Source organism: Perna viridis, chromosome 3 (genome assembly GCF_037379345.1).
Source record: "Perna viridis isolate PV_CMFRI_1.1 ecotype Kerala chromosome 3, ASM3737934v1, whole genome shotgun sequence".
NCBI classification, from domain to species: domain Eukaryota; kingdom Metazoa; phylum Mollusca; class Bivalvia; order Mytilida; family Mytilidae; genus Perna; species Perna viridis.
In genome coordinates, this window is record NC_142447.1 from 55049100 (window position 1) to 55060786 (window position 11687).

General features: G+C 34.8%; 1 protein-coding gene across 3 annotated transcripts in view; it reads left to right on the forward strand.

The window, feature by feature from the left end:
• LOC148622963 (glucose dehydrogenase [FAD, quinone]-like) overlaps positions 1 to 11275 on the forward strand; it is a 29452-nt gene extending 18177 nt beyond the window's left edge. For all 3 annotated transcript variants that reach the window (XM_088573350.1, XM_088573352.1, XM_088573353.1), the window contains exon 12: positions 7817 to 11275. In XM_088573350.1, the coding sequence (XP_088429476.1) occupies positions 7817 to 7982 (166 nt within the window). In that variant the 3' untranslated portion in view covers positions 7983 to 11275. The remainder of the gene's footprint in view (positions 1 to 7816) is intronic.
• The last annotated feature ends 412 nt before the right edge of the window (positions 11276 to 11687 follow it).

Below are 11687 nucleotides of genomic sequence, written 5' to 3' on the forward strand. Positions count from 1 at the left end.
TATAGTACATATAGGAAGAGGTCTATCAATGACAAAACTGCAGTAGTAGACACTCAGCTCAGGTAGATTATATAGTTCATGTAGGAAGAGGTCTATCAATGACAAAACTGCAGTAGTAGATCCCCAAGTCAGGTAGGTTATATAGTACATGTAGGAAGAGGTCTATCAATGACAAAACTGCAGTAGTAGATCCCCAAGTCAGGTAGGTTATATAGTACATGTAGGAAGAGGTCTATCAATGACAAAACTGCAGTAGTAGATCCTCAGCTCAGGTAAATTATATAGTACATGTAGGAAGAGGTCTATCAATGACAAAACTACAATAGTAGATCCCCAGCTCAGGTAGGTTATATAGTACATATAGGAAGAGGTCTATCAATGACAAAACTGCAGTAGTAGACACTCAGCTCAGGTAGATTATATAGTTCATGTAGGAAGAGGTCTATCAATGACAAAACTACAGTAGTAGACCCCCAAGTCAGGTAGGTTACATAGTACATGATTGAAGAGGTCTATCAATGACAAAACTACAGTAGTAGATCCCCAAGTCAGGTAGGTTATATAGTACATGTAGGAAGAGGTCTATCAATGACAAAACTGCAGTAGTAGATCCTCAGCTCAGGTAGATTATATAGTACATGTAGGAAGAGGTCTATCAATGACAAAACTGCAGTAGTAGACCCCCAAGTCAGGTAGGTTACATAGTACATGATTGAAGAGGTCTATCAATGACAAAACTGCAGTAGTAGATCCTCAGCTCAGGTAGATTATATAGTACATGTAGGAAGAGGTCTATCAATGACAAAACTGCAGTAGTAGACCCTCAGCTCAGGTAGATTATATAGTACATGTAGGAAGAGGTCTATCAATGACGAAACTGCAGTAGTAGATCCCCAGGTCAGTTACGGTTATATAGTACATGATTGAAGAGGTCTATCAATGACAAAACTGCAGTAGTAGATCCCCAAGTCAGGTATGTTACATAGTACATGTAGGAAGAGGTCTATCAATGATAAAACTACAATAGTAGATCCCCAGCTCAGGTAGCTTATATAGTACATGTAGGAAGAGGTCTATCAATGACAAAACTGCAGTAATAGACCCTCAGCTCAGGTAGATTATATAGTACATGTAGGAAGAGGTCTATCAATGACAAAACTGCAGTAGTAGATCCCCAAGTCAGGTAGGTTACATAGTACATGATTGAAGAGGTCTATCAATGACAAAAGTGCAGTAGTAGACCCTCAGCTCAGGTAGATTATATAGTACATGTAGGAAGAGGTCTATCAATGACAAAACTGCAGTAGTAGATCCCCAAGTCAGGTAGGTTATATAGTACATGTAGGAAGAGGTCTATCAATGACAAAACTGCAGTAGTAGACACTCAGCTCAGGTAGATTATATAGTACATGTAGGAAGAGGTCTATCAATGACAAAACTACAGTAGTAGATCCCCAAGTCAGGTAGCTTATATAGTACATGTAGGAAGAGGTCTATCAATGATAAAATTACAGTAGTTGATCCTCAGCTCAGGTAGATTATATAGTACATGTAGGAAGAGGTCTATCAATGACAAAACTGCAGTAGTAGATCCCCAAGTCAGGTAGGTTATATAGTACATGTAGGAAGAGGTCTATCAATGACAAAACTACAGTAGTAGACCCCCAAGTCAGGTAGGTTATATAGTACATGATTGAAGAGGTCTATCAATGACAAAACTACAGTAGTAGATCCCCAAGTCAGGTAGCTTATATAGTACATGTAGGAAGAGGTCTATCAATGACAAAACTGCAGTAGTAGACCCTCAGCTCAGGTAAATTATATAGTACATGTAGGAAGAGGTCTATCAATGACAAAACTACAGTAGTAGACCCTCAGCTCAGGTAGATTATATAGTACATGTAGGAAGAGGTCTATCAATGACAAAACTGCAGTAGTAGACCCTCAGCTCAGGTAGATTATATAGTACATGTAGGAAGAGGTCTATCAATGATAAAACTACAGTAGTTGATCCTCAGCTCAGGTAGATTATATAGTACATGTAGGAAGAGGTCTATCAATGACAAAACTGCAGTAGTAGATCGCCAAGTCAGGTAGGTTATATAGGTTACAGACCACCAATTCAATAATTTTTTTAAGTTATAGGTTCAAATTATGGAAAATTGGTCTTTTTGGCTGAATTTTATGTCCTATCTTGTGAAAAGTGTAGAAAATTAAGTAAAAATATCAAATATTTAACTTTGAGGGCTATATTTACCTAAATATGGTGGTAATCAGCACTTGAAATCAAGTTTTGTGTAAGTTTGAGCAAAAATTTGATTAGAAATGAGGAAAAACTCACTTCCATTACTGCGGTTAAGGACATATAAGGATTTCTCTATGGCAACATGGAAAATCCATTTTTGAGTACTTTTTTTGCTTTAGGTGCCCTTTACTTGTCATGTTTTATTGTGAAAACACTGTATTTACTAATTTAAAGCCAAAGATATCACCTTTTGCGAAAATTTAAAGATTTAGGGTTTTTGACTTGTGATCAAGAAAAAGGGGGAGGCATGTCAGGCATAAATTTTTAAAAATAGACCAATTTTTCAGAAAATGACTACTTTTAAAGGGTATCTCTTTATTAATATTGTTAAAAAAACAAGTTGTGATTGATTTTTTTTATTTGAAAAGTCAGAAAAAGTTCTTTGCAAATGTTTAATGCATTTAAGTATGGTAGAATATTGTCACTTTTTTGCTCGCACAACTTGGTTACCCTATATTTAAAAATCAAATATTAAAAATGTGCTTGTCACATTTCACTGAAACTTTGCAAATGCATTCAGTATGTGTGTAGGAAGACACTTGTATAGTTTTTTATTTTTTCTAGGACAGATATTGACTCTTTAGGTTACAGACCACCAATTCAACCAATGAGCATTTGGAACGTACGCAAAAATAGTCCTACGCAGAAATTACCCCTGTTCCTCATAGTGCTGTGAAAAAAGTTCTCATCTCATTTGAAAAATTTAAACAGTTTCTGAAAGAAAAAACATTTCTGTACATTTTATAGGTGCATTTTGCTTCTTGTGATGTGAAGCCTAATCTCCATAATGATTTCTAAATATACCCCTATCTTGTGAAAACACTGGGATTTCCCATGCTATTTATAGACACTTCACTTCCGGTGACCAGTACTGCACTGCAAGTCTGCTAACCCCACATGCCATTCTGAGGATTGTGAGCTGACATATGTAGAATCATGCTGATATATAGTCCTCTGCAGGTTAAAGTTAAGGTAAAGTCCAGAGAAGCCATTGAATATTGTGAAATTAGCATAGAAGCCTATGGGAAGTGGAATTAGTGGTTTTTAGCCTATAGCACATGATTGAAGAGGTCTATCAATGACAAAATTGTAGTAGTGGATCCTCAGTTCAGGTAGGTTTTGTAATACATGTAGGAAGAGGTATATCAATGACAAAACTGCAGTAGTGGACCCTCAGTTCAGGAAGGTTATATAGTACATGATGGAAGAGGTCTATCAATGACAAAACTGCAGTAGTAGACCCTTAGCTCAAGTAGGTTATATAGTACATGTTGGAAGAGGTCTATCAATGACAAAACTGCAGTAGTAGATCCTCAGCTCAGGTAGGTTATATAGTACATGATGGATGAGGTCTATCAATGATAAAACTATAGTAGTGAACCCTAGCTTAGGTTTGCTATGCATTAACTGTAGTAATAAAGTGTATTATATAGTATTTGTACAATGGTAATTGGCCATTATTTAACTACAGGACGGTACTTCAAGCTCAGATACATAATGGAATATCGGTTGGATGGGATACTAATTTCTTCGGTGACAATACTACAGTAGTGGACAAATTGCTTAGATATGTTGTGTTTTACATGTTTTGTATGAAGTTAGTGGGCTGTATAATACATGTAGGATTGGGTAAAAATGGACCCCAGCTTAGTGGGCTGTTGAGTACATGTAGGGTTGGGTAGTAATGGTCCCCGGCTTAGTGGGTTGTTTGGTTCATATAGGATTGAGTAATTATGGTACCCTAGCTTAATGGGTTATACAGTATAGTTATGGACCCCAAGCTGATTGGGCTGTATAGTATATTTAGTATTGGGTAGTAATGGTGGGTTGTTTGATACATGTAGGATTGCATAATTATGGAAGCCTAGATTAGTGGGTTATATAGTAAAGTTATGGACCCCAGCTTATTGGGCTGTTTAGTGCATGTAGGATTTGGTAGTCATTGTATCCCCAACTTAGTGGGCTGTATAGTGCATGTAGGATTGGGTAGTAATGGACCCTACCTTAGTGGGCTGTATCCTAAAGTACATGTAGGATTGGGAAGTTATGGAACCTTAGCGTAGTGGGTTATGTAGTGCAAGTAGGGTTGGGTAGTAATGGAACATTAGCTTAGTGGGTTGTTTGGTACATGTAGGATTGAGTAATTATGGTACCTTAGCTTTGTAGGCTGTTTAGTACATGTAGGATTTGGAAGTTATGGAACCTAAGCTTAGTGAGTTGTATAGAACATGAAGGATAGCTTAGAGGGTTTTATAGGGCTATACAGCAGACTAATCTCGGTCCATTAATACGCAATCCTACATGTACCATACAATCAACTTAGCTAATGTTCCATAACTACCAATTCCTAATTTATGTAGGAATGGGCAGTTATGGAATATTGGTTAAGTTGTATAGTACATGTAGGATTGAGTATTGGGTAGTCATTGTATCCAGGTTAAGTGGGTTTTATAGTACATGTAGGATTGGGTAGTTATGGTACCATAGCTCTGTTGGTTGTGTAGTACATGTAGAATTAGGAAGTTATGCTGTCATAGCTTAATGTGTTGTATACTACATATATGATTGGTGCTTATGGAACCATAGCTTAGAGGGTTGTGTAGTTAATGCAGGATTGAGTAGTCATTGTATCCCAGCTAAGTGGGTTTTATAGTACATGTAAGATTGGGTTGTTATAGAATCCAAGCTTAGTGGGTTGTGTAGTTCATGTAAAATTGGGTAGTTATAGAACCCTAGCTTAGTGGGTTGTATAGAACATGTTAGAGTGGGTAGTTATGGACCCCTAGCTTAGTTGGTTGTATAGAACATGTAAGGCTGGGTAGTTATGGACCCCCTAGCTTACAGGGTTGTGTAGTTAATGCAGGATTGGGTAGTCATTGTATCCCAGCTAAGTGGGTTTTATAGTACATGTAAGATTGGGTTGTTATAGAATCCAAGCTTAGTGGGTTGTGTAGTTCATGTAAAATTGGGTAGTTATAGAACCCTAGCTTAGTGGGTTGTATAGAACATGTAAGACTGGGTAGTTATGGACCCCTAGCTTAGTGGGTTGTATAGTACATATAGGATTGGCCCTTAGCTTAATGGGTCCTGTAGTAAATGTAGGGTTGGATAGTTTTGGAACCCAAGCATAGTGGGTTGTGTAGAACATTTAGGATTGGGTTGTTATAGAACCCTAGCTTAGTGGGCTGTATCGTACATGTAAGATTGGTTGTGAATGGACTCCCAGCTTAGTAGGCTGTATAGTACATGTAGGATTGGGTAGTAATGGAACATTAGCTTAGTGGGCTGTATAGTACATGTAGGATTGGGTAGTAATAGAACATTAGCTTAGTGGACTGTATAGTACATGTAGGATTGTGTTTTAATGGAACAAGCTGAGTGGGCTGTATGGTACATGTAAGATTGGGTGTGAATGGACTCCCTGCTTAGTAGGCTGTATAGTACATGTAGGATTGGGTAGTAATGGAACATTAGCTTAGTGGGCTGTATAGTCCATGTAGGATTGGGTAGTAATAGAACATTAGCTTAGTGGACTGTATAGTACATGTAGGATTGTGTTTTAATGGAACAAGCTGAGTGGGCTGTATGGTACATGTAAGATTGGGTGTGAATGGACTCCCTGCTTAGTAGGCTGTATAGTACATGTAGGATTGGGTAGTAATGGAACATTAGCTTAGTGGGCTGTATAGTACATGTAGGATTGGGTAGTAATGAACAATAGCTTAGTAGGCTGTACAGTACATGTAGGATTGTGTATAATGGAACATTAGCTTAGTGGGCTGTATAGTACATGTAAGATTGGTGTGAATGGACTCCCTGCTCAGTAGGCTGTATAGTACATGTATGATTAGATAGTAATGGAACATTAGCTTATTGGGCTGTATAGTACATGTATGATTAGATAGTAATGGAACATTAGCTTATTGGGCTGTATGGTACAGGTATGATTGGGTAGTAATGGAACATTAGCTTAGTGGACTGTATAGTACATGTAGGATTGGGTATAATGGAACATAAGCTGAGTGGGCTGTATGGTACATGTAAGATTGGGTGTGAATGGACTCCCTGCTTAGTAGGCTGTATAGTACATGTAGGATTGGGTAGTAATGGAACATTAGCTTAGTGGGTTGTATAGTACATGTAGGATTGGGTAGTAATGGAACATTAGCTTAGTGGGCTGTATAGTACATGTAGGATTGGGTATAAAGGAACATTAGCTTAGTGGGCTGTATAGTACATGTAGGATTGGGTAGTAATGGAACATTAGCTTAGTGGGTTGTATAGTACATGTAGGATTGGGTAGTAATGGAACATTAGCTTAGTGGGCTGTATAGTACATGTAGGATTGGGTATAATGGAACATTAGCTTAGTGGGCTGTATAGTACATGTAGGATTGGGTAGTAATGGAACATTAGCTTAGTGGGCTGTATAGTACATGTAGGATTGGGTATAATGGACCCCAGCTTAGTGGGCTGCATAATACATGTAGAATTTGGTAGTTACGTAACCTTTACATAGTGGGTTGTGTTGTTCATGTATTATGGGTAGTTTTGGAACTGTGGGTTGTATAGTACATGAAGGATTTGACTGCTCTTGAGAACATATTACTGTACATTTGGGTTGGGGTTTTAAATGGTGAAATCAGGCGCGTAGCTGCCGTTAGGCAAAACCGCTTTTGCCTGCACTTAATTTTGCCATTTTTTTGTAATACGTCTAGGAGAGGCATAAATGTAGCTCTAAAACGCTATCTCCGCGGAGCTTCGGGAAGGGGGGGGGCTTCGCCCCCTGGACCTGCCGTAATTTTGCCTACACTTCATTTTGGCCTCAGCTACGCGCCTGGAAATAGTAGTTACAAAACCCATCATAGATATTGCACACCTTACCTGTAGGATTAGGGATTTTTTTAGATTATAGTGGAGATTATTGTTAGATATTTGGTATTGGGATCTATGCATGAAGCAGTGAATTGTGTTTAGGTCAGTCTTAGAAAACGAGAAAAATCGGTAATCCAAGGACAAGTTTTCTGCAACTGATATATATGGAAAACATGTTAGATATATCTTCATGAAATTTAACCTTTCAGATATATATTTGATATGTCAAGATTTTTGTCATCTTAACGATATTGTTCAGTTGACACATGAAGTTTGCTGTCTTCAGTATAGAATTTCTTCAGACATTTTAGTCAGACAGTTCTTGCTACTCCAGGCTCATATGATAGGCAAATTCTTTCAAAAATGGTTTGTATCTGAATATTTGCAAATTCATTAAATGAACACTTAAGAAAAGTAAAGTATTCATTGTAGATGCTGTTCATCATTTATGTCTTTTTGCCAGGTTGTTTTTGGAAATTATTGTGAAATGTAAAAAATGGTAACATTAGTATAAAATTTGTTGTACTTCATCTTTCTGACATGTGTATGACTTCACATCAGTCAATTTGTTAAGTATGTTAAAACATTGTCCTTTTGGATATTGATGAGTATATTGTGAACCTTTCTTTAAAACAGGGTAAAGGGAATCGCTGGCTTACGTGTTGTTGATGCCTCAGTAATGAGGGATATAGTTTCTGGTAATACCAATGCTCCATCCATTATGATTGGGGAAAAGGCTTCAGACATGATACGAGGAATAGATTCTGTGGCAGACATCAGAAGTAAAACACAAAATCTGTAGGCAACCCTGCCTGATCATTGTATTGTTCATATTACAGAGAAAGTCACTGTCTACTTGTAAAAAGGCAATGTATTAGACATAGTTGTATGTAAAAATATGTATCTAGGAACCTTAGTTCTGTTATTGGGACCAGCGTTTATTTTAGGTGTTGAAGACCTTTTTGTGATTTCTGAAAGTATTTACTATTTTTGATTTAGCTTATACGCTGGTGCATTTGTTTCGTTTCACCATATCCGTTTTTTTCCCATTCTGTTGGAAGTGTTATCGTGAAGGAGGTTACAACGATTTTGAGACTGGTTTCCAAATTAATTAATGACTAGGTTATTTGTTATTTCAATGCACATTTCTAATTATATTAATTTTTTTTTAATATTTGTTTTATCGGCTCTGTTTATACAGCATCTTGCTGAAATGTATTTGTGGTTAGTTTTTTTTTTTTCAGTTACTTCACTTTCAAGAAATAATACACTCCTTGAGTCGTTTAGGTTTCCCACATGCAAGATATTTAGATACACGCAAAACGCCAATAAATGAACGCGCTAAGTGTGTGTTGAAACCCACGATAAGGAAACGCTTATAGTGTGTTTAAACGCAAAATAGGTCAACAATAAAAAGTATTAATATTTCAATTAATGAAGACAGATTAAAAAATATTTTTAATAGAAATACTACAAAAAAAAGTAATAGTGAAAATATAAAAAAAAACTGGAGAAAGCAAATGTATACAAAAAAAAACAATGCTTCTATTGTGCGTTTAAAAACACGCTTTTATCGTGGGTTAATTGTGCGTTTAAAAGGACACAAAACGCTCAGCAAACGTACTATAATCGATGCACGAATGCTAAAATGGGAAAAATAAATGTTTCAAGTGTATATTGTGAACCAGTTCTGGATTTAAAACATTCAATTTGAATGGAAGTTTTTTACACTTATGTTTTGACTGCATATGCTGCAAAGTTTTGGTAAAATTATTTAGAATATTCCATAAGATGTATTGTTTTAAACTCAGGGCATAAAAATGTTATAGGGCAAACCAGTAGGATCCAGAACCCTAGGTTAATTTGGAATTTCAATTTGCCCTGGATTTTACCCAATGTAAATTTGAATTCTATGTTGTCCTATAGGATATCTCGATTGGATCGTCGAGTCAATTTTCAATGTTATACTTTCGATAATAATTTTAAATATCTATATATATATAATCGCCTAAATAATAGTCAACAATCACTCTTTCGGGGTGATGGATCGTTAAAAACGATGCGAAACATAACAATAAATAAAATAATATATATATATATATATATATATATATATATATATATATATATATATATATATATATATATATATAACATCTTTATCTTTAATAAATGAAGGAACTATGATCGTATCTTATGAGATATTCATATTGCATGGTTCATTAGTTATGGGATTATTGTTCATAAATTTATCTAAAATTAATTTGATTGATTTCAATGCACGTATAATATGAAGTAAAAATGATCAAAATTCCCTATACAAAAGTTTTTAAGCTCCTTAACATTAATCTCAGTTATGTTATGATCCTTGTACTTAAACTAAGTTTTTGAAAGTTCTTACAAATGTTATTTTTTTCTATAATGAACAATACCATTTGTTCACTACCACTAATCTGATTTGACTTTTTTTTTTAGAAACTGTAACTTTTTTAAGGTTAACTTGAAATGTTTTGATTTTAAGTCATAATTTGAGTCTCATAAACTTAAACTTTTCAATGTTTTGATTTTAATCTTAATTCGAGGTTTTTAAGTCAAATTTTCTTCAATCTGCTTTATATCGTTATTGTATGGACCATGACCATTTTTATTTGAAAAAAAAATTATCATTCCAAGATTTCGTCATTATAGTCATTTAAGCTGTTCCTCTTAAACATAAATCATTTTTAATTTTCAATATAACAGCACAATTTTCTTCAAATATAACTCCAAATAACTCAGTATTGTTATGTTTCAGTTGGAGGGACTCCATTCACATTTTCCGCCTCAAATGTCTATGCTACCAAATATGGTGGTTTGCCTTTCATAATCCAAATACATACACTTGTTTATCAAATTGAAATTTATTTTTAAAAAGTCTTAATCTAATTTAAAAATATTTTTTAAATTAAAAGATTTATAAACATCGAAAGTTTGAGCTATCATAAATTTTTTACTGTAGCATTGTCAAAAGTTTTAATTTGAACTTAAATTTGAGTTTATTGAACTTGAATTTCCAGTTAATATAAATCTTAATTTTAGTTTTCAAATGTCAAAATTTAGTTAAAGTCAAAACTTTGACTTTTACAAATGTTGGATTCCCAGATAAGCATCCGTAGAAACGGAAATTTTGTCCAGGTTGTAAGCAGCAATATTTTTAAGCTTTGTATACAGTTACATAAATTATACCGCATTTTTTGTAATACATACATATATACTGAGGTATTGTAACTCCATATTGGTTATCTGTAAAAACCTTGAGAAATATTAGGCTTTGTAAGGACCATCATTTAATTTGGTTACGTAATGTGCTCACATTCCAATTGTGAAACTAAATATTATTAAAAGTCCCAAGTATTTGCAGCAAAACATGTTAAATCCGAATTTACCCACGCTCACTATTGCTCTATTTTTTTTTAAATGTCCATGCACTAAAACAGTTTTGCTCTGTCTACCGGCATTGTTGTTTATGTTATTTTTTTATAGTACGCGATACGTATTACATTAAGATGTGTTGTATGTTGCTGCTTCGCCTTTGTTGTGAATCTTTGTTGTTTGTGAAATATACGTATGTGTGTGTCTGTGTGTGTGTGCGTGTGTGTTTTAAACTCACGTTTAAGATTCACGTGTATGAGTAATCAATGGAACCAAGGTTATAGCGGTAATCAAAAGAATGCAAGCCGGAGGAAAAGAACAGACATACACAACAAAAAACACAAAGTAACTAAAATCATACACACAAACCAACAAAAGCAAATGAGTTTTTAATGCATGAATTTGATTGAGCCATTTGTCATCAAATCTCATGTAAAATCTTTTGTTGTGAAATGACTATTTAGTTGGTTAAACATATTTTTAAAAAATTGTATTAAAAACAATTTTGAAATTAGATAAGAATAACACAAACTAATTTTGTCTCTGTTAGGCGGTACCCATTTTTATCAACAGTTCCTTTCAATAAAATTATGGATTGCTGTAAAAACCATCATACTCTTTGTATGATTTACTTGTATTACTATTGTTTAAATTTAAAATGAATAAAAAATTACAATTAGCATAGCATGAACTCTCCATTCTATTCACAATGGTTGTAGTACCAACTCCCTCCCCTCTTCTTCCTCAAACACTCGATGAACCTAAATGAAACGTTGAGGAAAATGTCAGGTTATGTCACTAAGATTTGTTGTATTAGACTTCACTCTTATAGGTGTACAATATTTATTTGAATGATTTCTTTACAACTGCAAGTTAATGTAATGGCGATGTCGCTATTTGACAATATTTTCTTTCAGGACCATAAATTTTGGGAATATGTGAAACTTTTGCATGAAGGTCCGGATCCAAAAAAGGTTATGAGAAATGAAAAAAAAATGAAACATTTCAAAGTCGAGAATAAGGAGGGATCTACAAAGTTGCATTGGTTGTTCACGCTCATGCCTGTAAATTCTTCAACAAACAACGGTGATTGTTA